Genomic DNA, 13,463 nt, shown 5'->3' on the forward strand with positions numbered 1-13,463 from the left:
GACCCATGTTTATGATAAAATTAACAATCAATATGCGCGGAGGGTGGTGAAAAGATCCAGAATTAATTTACTTACACCTTATAAGTATAGAAACACAAAAGAATATTACAGTAGGGGAGACCGGGGATAGTTGTTACCAAGGTAAGGTGTTCCGGCGGTAATAATTTTATAAGGAAGTGAGATAGCAATACATTTTAAGTGCAAAGCAGTAACGTCTTATCAATCATACCATTTTAGTTACATTAGCAAATACGGTGGAGTTAATTATCGGTGTACGATGAAATTAACGATCAATACACGCGGACCTTGGTAAATAGATCCAGAATTAATTCCTTTCCATGTCTCAGCAGTTTAACATTCACGTTGCCAGAATCCCCCTTCTTGAGACCGGGGGGGAGGGGCAAAGGGAAGTTCTTCGGAGGGATTTCTACGTTATAGTAGCGATATGTGCCCTTAAAACAAAAAATAGCAATGTGTTATGACAAAGAAAAAGGAAATTATGACCTAAATGATACTATCCAGCGAGCTCTCAGGTCGGCTGGTGTCCCATCAGTGCTTGAACTACCAGGCCTCAGTCGTACCGACGGTAAACGGCCTGATGGTCTGACTTTGGTACCATGGGAAAGGGGACGGTGTTTGGTTTGGGACGCTACATGCGTCAGTACGTTCGCCGCCTCCCACATCAGCCGTACATCGCGCGTGGCCGGTGCGGCAGCCGAAACTCAAGCGGATCTAAAGCGTCAAAAATATGCCCCTCTCTCCCCTGCCTACATAGTCGTCCCTTTCTCTGTAGAAACGGCGGGTTGCTGGTCTGCCGACGCGAAACGCTTCACTCGTGATTTGGGACGTCGACTCAGACAGAAAGGGGAGGGTCCCCGCTCCGAGTCGTTCCTTGTGCAAAGGCTGTCCGTGGTGATCCAGCGTGGAAATGCTGCGAGCATCATGGGCACCTTTGCACCGGGAACGGCAGGGAGCGGTTTGTTTTCTTAAATTTATAGTTTTAATTTTTATTTGTAAGCCTTAGTTGTATGTTTTTTGTCATGTATGTAGAACTTTTAATAAATTATAATTATCATTGACAGCATAATGCATGCACAGATTTTTATAAGCTGCAACGGGACAATTTCGACTGCGGGATAATTTCAACTAATCGAAATATCTTCCATGTTTTGTATTATTAACAAGAGTCACACACCACACAAAACTAATCTATTTCGCTATCTGGACATATATGGCACTAAAGTATTTGTATTGTATTGTATTATTATGATGTCATGAAGCTGATCTGATGGTGGAGACAGGACTGGGCCATAGGAACTCTGTGTCGTAGATTATAAGTAATTTTATAGATTATAAGTAGAGCGGGTTCGTACGGTCAGCCAAGAAAGTGGTCTACCACTTTTCGACTCTATCATCTGATTGATAGAGTCGAAAAGTGGTAGACCACTTTCTTGGCTGAATATATCTGGTGCAAAGGCTGGCCATCGCTATCTAACGCGGTAACGCGGCAAGTATCATGGGCACCTTTGCACCCGGTACAGGCCGTGGAGGTCTTTTAGATTAAAAAAAAATAATATTTAGATATATTTAAGTTACTTTTGTATGATTATTTATATACCATTATCCTTTTGTATAATAAATAAATATATTTATCACCATAATTAGAGTAATTTTACCTAAACACCATGAAATATAGGTAGTTTAGAGATACTTTATAAATATAATTAATTGACCAAATATTATATTATACTCACGGGTTTAACTGGGCATTCAGTTAAATTAGAGTATGTCGCCGCAAATTCGTACATCCAAGGTTTATCAACAGCATCACAAGTACGAGTGCTGAAATCGACTGTGTTGCCACTTGGCAGCAAGTAGGAGAACTTTACCTGAAATTAATAACTCTTTAGGTTTTGCGACTATTTAATTTGCTTACTCCTTGTCTTCAAATATTGTTTACGTAAATCCATGAAACAATTTTAGGAAATAAACTCAAGGAAAGCCTCTCTAGATTTTTTTTTTTCACTTTAATCGAAAACAGAGGTACAGTCAAGGAATTTAAATTCCGACCCATTTCGTACTTTGTCACAGTGACAACCGTATGAGGTCTCTAGCGGCTTTCATATTGATTGTCACTGTGACAAAGTACGAAATGGGTCGGAATTTAAATTCCTTGACTGTACCGTAAGGTGGGATAAGACAATCACTTGTATGGAATCCTCATACACTGTTTGTCCTGTCCAGACCAAAATAAACACAAGCCGTGACATTATTGCCAAAATCCGTGTGTATTGTGTATATTGACAGTAATGTTAGCGAGGTAGTGTTTGTTGCGCCGACGACGCACTGTGATTCACAGTGCGTCGTCGGCGCAATAATCACTACCTCAGTCTGTGAATACTATATACTCCGGAACAGAATGACAGTTCTCTCTATTAGCCGTGACATTGTTGCCAAAAGTAGCATGTAGCTGCAGTGATGTAAGTGAGGTACGAGTAGGGTTCGGCATGGATGTTTCGATGTACTCCGGGATAGAAAGTTCTCTCGTCATAGAGAAATATAGTAAGAATAGAGTGCTCACTCCATACATCAGTTTTGGTACCAGAACGACTATTATTTTCGCAGTCGACCTCTAGCATCAAGTAGCAGAATTATCAGTAGGTAGGTATAGGTATACCTAACGCTACTTGATACTAGAATTTTCGAGTGGCGCTCACTCACGAAAATTGTATTGAACAATATACAACTAATATTAAAAGCGGAAGGACTTGAAAATAGTGTTCCGATTAATCCGGTTGTTATATTAGCTGAAAATTGTGAGCTTTAGACTTTTCGGTTGTTACAACATCTATTGTCAAGTAGCAGTACTGATAGTTCCGCTACTTGATGCTAGATGTCGACTGCGAAAAAAATAGTCGTTTTGGTACCAAATCTAATGTATGGAATGAGCACTCTATGTATTTTTTTCTCAATGCTCTCCTGTACTAACTGTAACATTATTGTATAGTGCCAGTAATAGTCCTGCAGCGCTGGCTAAGTATATTTTGAGCCCTAACTTAAAGTAATATTAAAGTCAAATTTTTTTTCGCTTACGAATGCTGTTTTAAGATGTTAATCTTACATTTTGTTTTGTGTCACAGATATTATTTGCTTTTTAAGTTATTTAATAATTTGTGGTAATTATTTTCATTTTGAATTATTTTGGAGAAAAGAATATTCGAGAGAAAACATGTAACTGTGTCGCATTTAGGATAGTTTTTTTAATGTGAAAACATAGTTTGTGTCAATTACGTCCATTGCAATCGGATACTATGTCATATTATTCAAAATGACTCAAAAAATAATTAAAGTTAAAATAAATTGCTGACGTCGCATTTAATCGTATCGATATGTACATTACATGTTTTTGTGTCTTATTGAGGCACAGCTTCATAAGATTTTTGATAATTTTGTTCTAACAGGCTATTACCATAACAAAAGAATATTAAGGTTACTAGAGTTCACACCTTATTAATATAAAAGGCGGGATAAATAAGAAATATGAATTTGTGTCAGTTTCATCCATCGCATAAACAAATAATACAAAAATAATGTTCGCGTTCATACGACGCTAGCGGGTGGCTCTTAACGGGCAACGCGGGCCATGCACGGGGAGCGGGCGCGGTGGGCGCGGCGCGACCTTGGCGTGACGGCGGGTAAGGGCCTCTCTCTAAAAACCACACGTTGCGTACGCAGCGCATGTTTACTTCGCCTGCGCGCCAAATTAACGCAACTTATGCAAAGTTATACTACTACAAAGAGAACTTATAGATATTGTACATTATGTCACCATTTAGCAAAATAACTGTAAGTGTGTAAGTAAGAAAGAGAATTAAGGTCGGTTTATATCTATACACATTGAAAATGTGAAATTCCTCTTTGACATTCGTTACGTAATGTTGATTAACAAATATGCGACATATCCATCCTGAGGGCCTACCGCGAACATCGCTATTCGCAAATTGCGAACATCTTTCTCTGTCACTTTTATTACGTCTAATTGGAGTAAAAGAGAAAGAGTTCGCAATTTACAAACTTTAGTGTTCACGGTTACGCATCATATACTTGTGACAATGACAGGGAAAAGGTACCACTTGAGTAAAATTTGCTTATTAATGCCGTGACTTGAGGTAACTTTCATTCTTTGATAAAAATATTACTTCTTGAACTTAATTTATATTAATGTTATTAATATTTTGATTTCTATATCTAATTATCTAATCAAGTCTAACTTCAATATATCTTAATTATATGGACTAATAAATTTTAATATAAACTTTTTTTTTTCATTATAAATAGCACAAACCAGTCTTTCCATACTTAACGTAAATTATGCACATTATTTTTATAATGTATTTTTTTATCCTTAGCATTTTTTTACAATAGATATTATTAATTACACATATTGAGGTTATTTAAAGCCTGTTTATTCTTATGTTTTGAATACATTTACCTTAAATAATAATTACCAACACTTTTGATAGTTCAAGCTTCTTGGATAATACCTTTGGGTTCAATTGGCGTAAAGGACATTTTGGCGAAAATAAGTTATATCCACTACCGTAGCCTCAAAGGGCTTAACTGACAAAACGCGATTTTCCAGGAGAGCCAAAAATCAGTTTTGTTTTGAGAAAAAAATCAGACACATTTGTTTGTTTGAATTAACTGATGCCTGTATGTGGCTTATTCCAAATTTTTTGAGGTCTTTTAAACTGATTTCTTGAATACAATGCTTATTTACGAAAATAGCATGTCCGTTACGCCAAAAAACACGACTATTTTTAAAAAGGCGTCCCTTACGCCTCTTCTTTGCAATATTGGCAACTTGCATTTAGGGAACACTATACTTCTAGTACTATACTTTACATTTTTTTTCCGAAAAATTATAGAGATGTATTCACTTTCAAGTTTTCCCCATTTTTGTTATTTTGGATACTTAAACGTGGAAAAGGTCGTTTTCTTAGCCACAAAAACAATGTTCTATTTATTTGTTTAGGTATATTACTTCAACAGAATCACTGCTGTCCTACCATTGATGTATATATTGATATTGCAAAGTTCCCAGTGTGAGGCACAGTTTGGTTAAGCGGTGTTTTGTGTGAGCGACCTTTCTACTAATGTATTTAATTCATGTACCTATACTTTCGGCTTTTCTTTTTATTTTCTTCATTAGGCGAGCAAATGCATTGAATTTATCAACTTAGTGTATTAATATACCAATATTACATAACGTATTCATTAACTACATTTCAATATTTTTATTTTGTTTTGTTTTGTTCTCATCTTTTGAATTCTAAGACCTCTGTTATTCTAGGCGCTATAAGTGTTAAACTTAGCTATAAGTGTTAAAACTTAAGATCTATTGTAAGGCTTCTATTGCCATTTTCAATTATGCTTCTTTTTTTTTCTCTTTCTTTTTGTACGCATGTGTGTGTGCGTAGGTGCTAGCATTAGTTTAAAATTTAATACTTTGTAACTACCTGTGAGTTCCTGTAATTGGCTTCCTGTTTTAATCTTGTTGTCTATTGTAAATTATGCGTTATTTCTGTTTGTAATGTTAACTAGATTATAAATTTTACTTTTACATACTAAAATACTATTAGGTAGAGTCTGTGCGGAAAGAGAAGAGTCGTGGGACTTGAGGGCGCGCCAGTGCTATTTTATGGTTTTTGCTATGCTGACAACACTAGTCACGTGATTATAGTACGACACTAAAGGTCATGATACTTGTATCCCTTTTGTTCCGGTTTTTTACCACGGCTTACTAAATGGAGCCTGGTGGTGGTGTCGGCTCGTCAAATCAATCCTCTGATTTAGCGCAGGCACTAGTTTTCTTTTTAAAACACACTCTTGTTTTTGTCTCAAATACTAAAAAGTGACAGTGCGATTGACAAAACTGCTAAAACTAGTTTACTAGTTAAGAATCTGTCCAATACAACTGTAATTTTAGTACCAAACAAGATAGAGTCTCATTTATGTACTACCTAATCTGTGCAGTCCAACAGTTATTTTAATACAAAACCGGGTAGATCGGGTAGAAATTGGGCTTTAGAACTGTAATTTTTCTATCTGGGATATATTTCACCCATTGTAAACTTGACTTGTAATGTATGTGTACTTACATTATTAATAATAAATATGAATATGAATAAAAATAGTGCATAAGTAGGTAGGCCTTATTGGGATATGTCCGGTTCTCTCATCTCACGATATTTTACTTCGCCGAAAAGTCTGGTAAATATGAAATACTTATAATTTCGTAACTAACAGAACCTAGTAAACGAACTTACAAATAAAGAAATATTTTTATGAAAAAGTTTTATTCTTTGTAATCGAAGTCTGAATTAAAATATTCAATGTCACTTATGTTTGAGCTAGCTTCAGAACAACCAGGGACTGATGTGAGGAACTGGATATGCTCGAATCCGGCACGTAGATTACGAATTCTTGCATATCACCTACTTAGCGGTCTTTTATTCGAGATACCGTAGGTACTTTTACACAATCCTGAAAAAAAATTACATATAAATATGCATAAAATGGCAAGTATCAAGACTATTTGTCAGTTATTTTAAAGATCATGAATGACCTGCATATTTATGAAAATTAATATATTTTGAATGAATATACTTACCGATGATGTACCGGAGACAAGTTACTTAGGGGGTTTATTAAATAGGTAATTATTTAATATTAAATACAACATCAATACCCGCGAATAGCGGAAACACGTTCCGCGACTTTTTGTAAGTCGATAGTCGGCTTTTAGCCGTTTTCTTCCCCCTGACAAAACCGAACAATGTTAAATATAATTTTTCTTGTGGTTTTATGTACGGTTTCATCGTGTTTTGAAAATATTTTATACATAAAACTTGCGGTTTTCGTTAATAAAAATATACAATGACAGAAGTTTGTTTACTTTTTACAAGACAGGTGTCAAAGGTTTGATTGCCATATAAAATTTAAAATGTTAGTTCCCGTTTCTGCCACGACTCTTCTCTTTCCGCACAGACTCTACAATAGTAGTTTAGAAATTTCATATGCCTATTCAGTAAAACTTAATGAATATGATCGCATATTTATGACATTACATTAGAGTAGAAAAAGGCCAGACTTACGTACTTCTATGGATTTAAATGCAAACGTTAATTTAACTAAACAGTAACTTTCATAAGGGTAATCCTGTAAATTAGGGTTTAAACAAAAAAGTATTAATGATACGTTTTAATCAATAGGTATTACCAATGACCCAGTCACAAACAAAACTAAAAGTTATCAGTCTTACCTTAATTAAACGCCATAATTATCATTTGAATATAGTCATGTTTTATTATTTTCATAAAACTGATGAAAAAGTACCCACTAGTTCAGTTTAAATTGTCAAAATTTAGTAACCCTATAAATAAAGCAATGAGCACATGAGTAGGTAATGCAAGTACCTACTTAATAAAAAAATTCACAATGAAAGTATAACTAGCTCATCCCACTTAAACACAAAAAAACAACAATTATAAACCCGAAATTATACATAGTATGGGGGCGTATCTCGTAAACTTTAAACTGACAAAAGACATCCACGCAAATCGTACACAAAGTTGGGAGTTACGCCAAAATGTCTCACAAAAATTTTTTGAATTGTCAGATACGGCCAAATGCGTTGGAAAATTGTGTTCAAGCATTGATTTTTCATAGTGCTTAACGGACATTTTTTTCAAATTATCGAGACGTTAAATAATACTATTCGATAGAAAAAAAAACTGAATATAACTGCATTTTCGCAATTTTGTCCCTTACGCCCTTTGAGCCTACGGTAGTCGTTATATACAGTTTTGTTCAGAATTCCAAGCGCTTTCGTTCGATATCTCTTAAAAAGTTGCCTTTACGACCCAATTTTTGCACTATGAGCTTGCAAAAACAGCTTATCTCAATGGTAAATTACCAGTTATAAATTAGAAATATGGATATTATCGTAAAGGTTACCGCTATAAATATTGTTGTAAATGACTTACATGTGTTTTGTCGTCCTTTAAGCCCTTCATTTGTCTTGATGATTTTTCATATCGTATCTCGTATGGTCAGTATGGTCGTAAAGGACATATTATACTACATATTGATATTATTTTACTTGCCCTTTATTTTCGTCCCTTTAGGAAACTGCGGGCTGCTGGGGTGCTGACGCGCAACAATTTGTGCGTGACATAGGCAAAAGGGAGAGGATCCCCACTCTGAATCTTTTCTGGTGCAGAGGCTGTCCATAGCCATCCAGCGGGGTAATGCCGTGAGTATTATGGGCACTTTTGCACCGGAAGCGATAAAGAACGGGTTTGACTAATAGTTACTGTGTAATTATTTTTAAGATGTAAAATTCCTATGTATGAAAATTTTAATAAACAAAGTTCTTAGGATTTTAGATACTATACTATTATAACTCTAATCGGGATATACCTGGCATAATCAACTACCGTTTGATACATTTTTAAGCTTCGTAACAGTAAATTATGCTGAGAAAAGTTAACATGTGTACCGTGACTGGTAACTAATACACCCCGAATTTGGAATAAAATAGTCTGATAACGTCTCTTACGTCCCCCTAATAAACAAGATTCACTAAATTATCAAAAATTTCATGGGCGTAAAGGACATTCATAGTGTTTTTGACCAATTTTAAAGGAAATTAACTTCTTTCGTATTTAATTTATAGATATGATTGCTAATTCAGGTTAAAGAGACTAACATTTTGAGTACTTTTCCAATACACATCAAAAACATAGCTCGATAAACCACAAAAATATATTATAAACATTTAAAAAAATGCAGTTTTTCGCGTCTCCTGAAAAGTAGCATTTTGTTCTTTACGCCAATTGAACCAAAAGGTATCGTAATAATATATATTACTAAAATTAATAAAATCAGTCTTTATATTATGTATCAACTAGGTACATATTATAGTTGCACATGCAAGTGCAAATATTTTCATTGCATTCAATTCATGCTATGTTGTGGGGGGCGTGGCTAACGATAATCGCAAGCCAACATTTTTTCTCATAATTATACCAACCCGGTGGAGCCCGTAATATCACCAAAATAATTAAAACAATTATATTCTGCTCCTCAAACGAACATACTTTTTTTTTCAATAACTTTTATAATTTATGAAGTCTTGTATTCAATGTACATCATCATCATTATAATTGACGTTGCTTGCCAGGCTTTATACATCACAAAATTAGCAATACATTGCGTCTTAAAATAATCTTAAAAAGTGTTCTAAATATCGAATAAAAGTTATTTTTAAAAGTCGCTGATGTGACATTCTCATTCAAAAGGTAGGGACCACTTTGTCCTTTACCATAAAGACGAAATTTTATTGTATCTTTATACAAATAACCTGTCAGAGAGTCCTTATGGCAAGGATAAAGTGGTACCTTTTGATTGCGAACTTCACGAATGTTGGTCAGTATGAGGAGCCTATGAAAAGATGCCTCCGAATGAAATAAATACACTGTAATGGCTCCTCTACACGATGGGCCAATGCCGGCCACTCCAAGGGACGCATTTATGCGTTAGAGGAAGCAAGTGATATTGCTATCTCATTCTACCGCATGGCTGCGTTCCTTGGAGTGGCCGGCGTTGGCCCATCGGATAGAGAAGCCATAATGTTCATCTAACAAGCACCCTACCCGCGTAGGTAGCCTTCCCCGCGTACGCCGTTCATGCAAAGTTTTATTTTGCCAAATAGTAAAAAACCGTGGTTGAAAATGACCCAAATTATGAATGTTGTCTCGATGTGGCATTATAATAATGTAGACGTAAACTTAATAACATGATTTTTTTTTTGTGGCAGATACTTGATTTTTATAAGAAAAAAAAATATTAAAAATAAAAGCGGTGGATGAATTTGACACACATTTGTTTGAATAACATATTATAATATCCTGTGAAGTACAACACTTCACTTACCGACTATAATTTTATTTTAGGCATTTTAGGTTCACTATTAGGTATTTATTAAATGTCATTATACCCGTGGATGAAAATGACACAAAATCCGTGTGTATGTCGGAAGCCACTTCGCTTTTACAGGGAAACAAAGAATTTCATCTCGAATATTGTTTTTACCGAATGCTGTTTAAAAAAAGAAATACCTAAATTTCTACCTAAGCAAATACCTAGGATGACACAAATTATTCTTATTAGGTTTAGTATGTGGTCTGGAAACTATATGTAAAAAATAAGCAACATTAATAATCTTATAACTTCAAAAGTTATTGCTATCGGACTATAATGTTGGTGAGGTAGGGATCGTAGCGCCGACGCCGCAAGTCAGGTAGGGTTCAGCACCGATATACACCGGGGTAGAGAGTTCTCTCGTGTACTAACCGTGACATTATTGCCAAAAGCCGTGTGCCAGTAATGTTAGGTAGGTAGTGACTGTAGCGCCGACGCCGCAAGTCAAGAAGGGTTCAGCACCGATATACACCGAGGTAGAGAGTTCTCTCGTGTACTAACCGTGACATTATTGCCCAAAGGCGTGTGTATTGTACCAGTAATGTTGGTGAGGTAGGGATCGTTGCGCCGACGACGCACTATGAATGCACAGTTATATACCCCGGAACAGAACGTTACTTCTCTCTGTACTAGCCGTGACATTATTGCCAAAAGTAGCGTGTAGTTGCAGTGTTGTAAGGTAGGATTCGGAACGGATGTTCCGATGTACTCCGGGATGGAACAGTTGTATAGTGTACTAACCGTAACATTATTGCCAAAAGGCGTGTGTATAGTGCCAGTAATGTTGGTGAGGTAGGGATCGTTGCGCCGACGCCGCACCGTAAAAATGTGCACGTTAGTTATATACGCCGGGTTCGCATATTTCACAACGGCCCCCTCTTGCATTATTCTAAGTTTCTGTATTAAAAAAATATTACATAGAAATTAATATTAAATTAAGTAAGTCTTACTAGTACAAGTCTTAAGTAAGTACTTGAACAAGTACAAATTATATTCGAGTAATGAACGCTTATAGAAATAATAAAGAAAGTTCCAATTTCAAAAGCGCAAAAATCTACTTTGGGTTTACGAGGATAAAGGAAACACTCTAGTAATCGTTAAAGAATTTTGAAACAATAGGGCAGGAACCGAGACGACATATTATTTTTTTGCCTCAATACATAAACTACAATATGCTGCAGAGTAGTATTAGTTTAATTTAAACCAAATAGCATTTTATAAATTTTATAAAACAGAAAAAGTAAAGTATATTATTAAGTTAATACAGAAGAAATTTAAAAATACTTACCCCATCAACCCCCACAAATTGTAGAAAAAAAATTGCAAAACAGATGCAAATGAAAAGTTTCATGAAATAAACCTTTAAAAATTCGTTTAACATATTGTTAGAAGTTATTTTCAGCTTGTTATGCTTCCTGTTGTATTGACAATCAAATGAGAAAATTGAGGTTATGCTTTATCGTTTTTGGTAATCATGAGCAGATAATTTCCTATAAGTACCTTATAATTATTATATGATTTAGCGATACGTATTATGTACATAATGATATCATTTAGGACTGAACTACAACTACCTATATTTTAAAACATTATATGCGATTTCCTTTCTGCATTTACTTCTCCATGCATATTCTGTGTAAGAATGTCCTATAATATTTATTTATTTATCTACGAGTAGATCATAAGCTACTGTTTCATGCCGGTATTAGTGAAATTTCAATTTCAAAATTCATTTATTGTAGTGTTGAAAATATTATTATTTTCTTTAATACGACATGCATAGCAATACGTTCCAATTATGGTACTATCTCGATGGGTAAGTACTTACCTCCCTACGAGTACCTACATGATATACATGATATCTGGTATAGGTAAGATTAAAAAAATTGTCCAAGTAGAAAATCATCATTACTATTTCTAGTCAACAAACCATTTATTTTGAAATACCACATCTTTGTAATGACCTAATGACATTTAAATTGTGGTACATTTATATGATTATTTTAAGTTTTATATTCCATGTAGTTTAGTTTTATTATTTCGTTTGTATTTTTTGTCTCAATAAAGTCCCCTTATGGTTAATAACTGTAAGAAATATAAGAAAAAAAAAATTGTGGTATAATTACGAACATTAACTTTTAGAAAAAAAAGTACGCTGTACAAGCTAATTAATTACCTATACCAACAATAATCCATAAGGTTTATTGGGATTATTCATATCAGTAGACTGAAGGCTAGCTCTAGCTCACATTTGTCCTTTTATGGGCTCATCCGTAGGCAATCTTCTCTAAGGGCCAACCCTTTGTCTCGAATATTTTATTCACGTCGTAAACGTGAAATGTGTCAGGCGCAATTGCTAAAAATAATATCATTTCTCTTTTTTGCCTTTATTCATATAATATCTTACACGTGAATCATGTCACTACACTGTTGACTGACTGAAACTGTTCTGAATATCTCCAGATATTTTGTTAAAATTAAAACAGCCTTTCTTGGGATTCGTGGGCGTAAAATCCTCGTTCCTTTCTGCCTTGTATAATATACATCAGTTGTACTGTACAAGTAGATACGTACCTATATGTAGGTAAATGTGTATACAAATTAAAGTCCCACTAAAACCAAAGTGTTATAAATAATTAAAGAAGTATTAAAGTCATAAAAAATCGTGCCTCGAAATTGACAGAAAAGGTCGGACCTCTCCTGTTACCTTGCTTTTAAAAATTACCGTGCTAGAGTTACTAATCAATGCCCGGGAGAAATATTTTTGTGAATACAATTTAGTTTTCGTTTCAAGTATACCTATTCTATTAACCTCTAACGATTTCGATGAAATTTGCTATACGGGTGTTTTCGGGGACGATAAATTGATTTAGCTAGGTCTTATCTCTGGGAAAATGCGCATTTTTGAGTTTTTTTATGTTTAGAGCCGTTTCCGAGATCCTTGTTCGATAATGTTTTTTTTTTGCCATGACGCACGAAGATTTATGCAAATATTTTTATATGTGTATATAGCGGGTATTAGTGGCTACTCATGCATATTTTTTTTGTAGGTGTACCTCCGCGAATAGTATAAAAAATAATGAGAAGAAAAATATAATGTTTTTTTTATAATGAAGTATAAGGACATGATGCAGGTTAAACATATTCATTTTGTAGTCTATTTTATTGTTGTCAAATATAATTTTGTTTGGTTAATCTTACTTGAACGGTTTACAAAATATGATACTTTCAATGATACGCTGATGATTTTACATTATCCTGAATAACTCGAAAACAAAAGAAGATCGAGGACTGATATTAAGCATAGAGAGTTCTTAGGACCTGCCAGTACACCACCTGAAAGAATGACCAAATCCGTCGTTAGGGGCACTTCTTGTTCGCTTAGCCTGCTAGACCCTTTAATGCTAAATCTTGTT

At 34.8% G+C, this 13,463-nt stretch overlaps 1 protein-coding gene across 1 annotated transcript; it reads right to left on the minus strand.

Moving 5' to 3' along the window:
* Window positions 1-290: 290 nt before the first annotated feature.
* Window positions 291-10,932, minus strand: LOC134674880 (uncharacterized). Its single transcript, XM_063533035.1, has 3 exons — window positions 10,789-10,932; window positions 1,755-1,889; window positions 291-452 (listed from the first exon to the last, which is right to left on the minus strand). Exons 1-3 carry the CDS (start codon window positions 10,930-10,932, stop codon window positions 291-293), a joined length of 441 nt encoding a protein of 146 aa, XP_063389105.1.
* Window positions 10,933-13,463: the final 2,531 nt, after the last annotated feature.

The sequence above is a fragment of the Cydia fagiglandana genome, chromosome 20 (genome assembly GCF_963556715.1).
Source record: "Cydia fagiglandana chromosome 20, ilCydFagi1.1, whole genome shotgun sequence".
NCBI classification, from domain to species: Eukaryota; Metazoa; Arthropoda; class Insecta; order Lepidoptera; family Tortricidae; genus Cydia; species Cydia fagiglandana.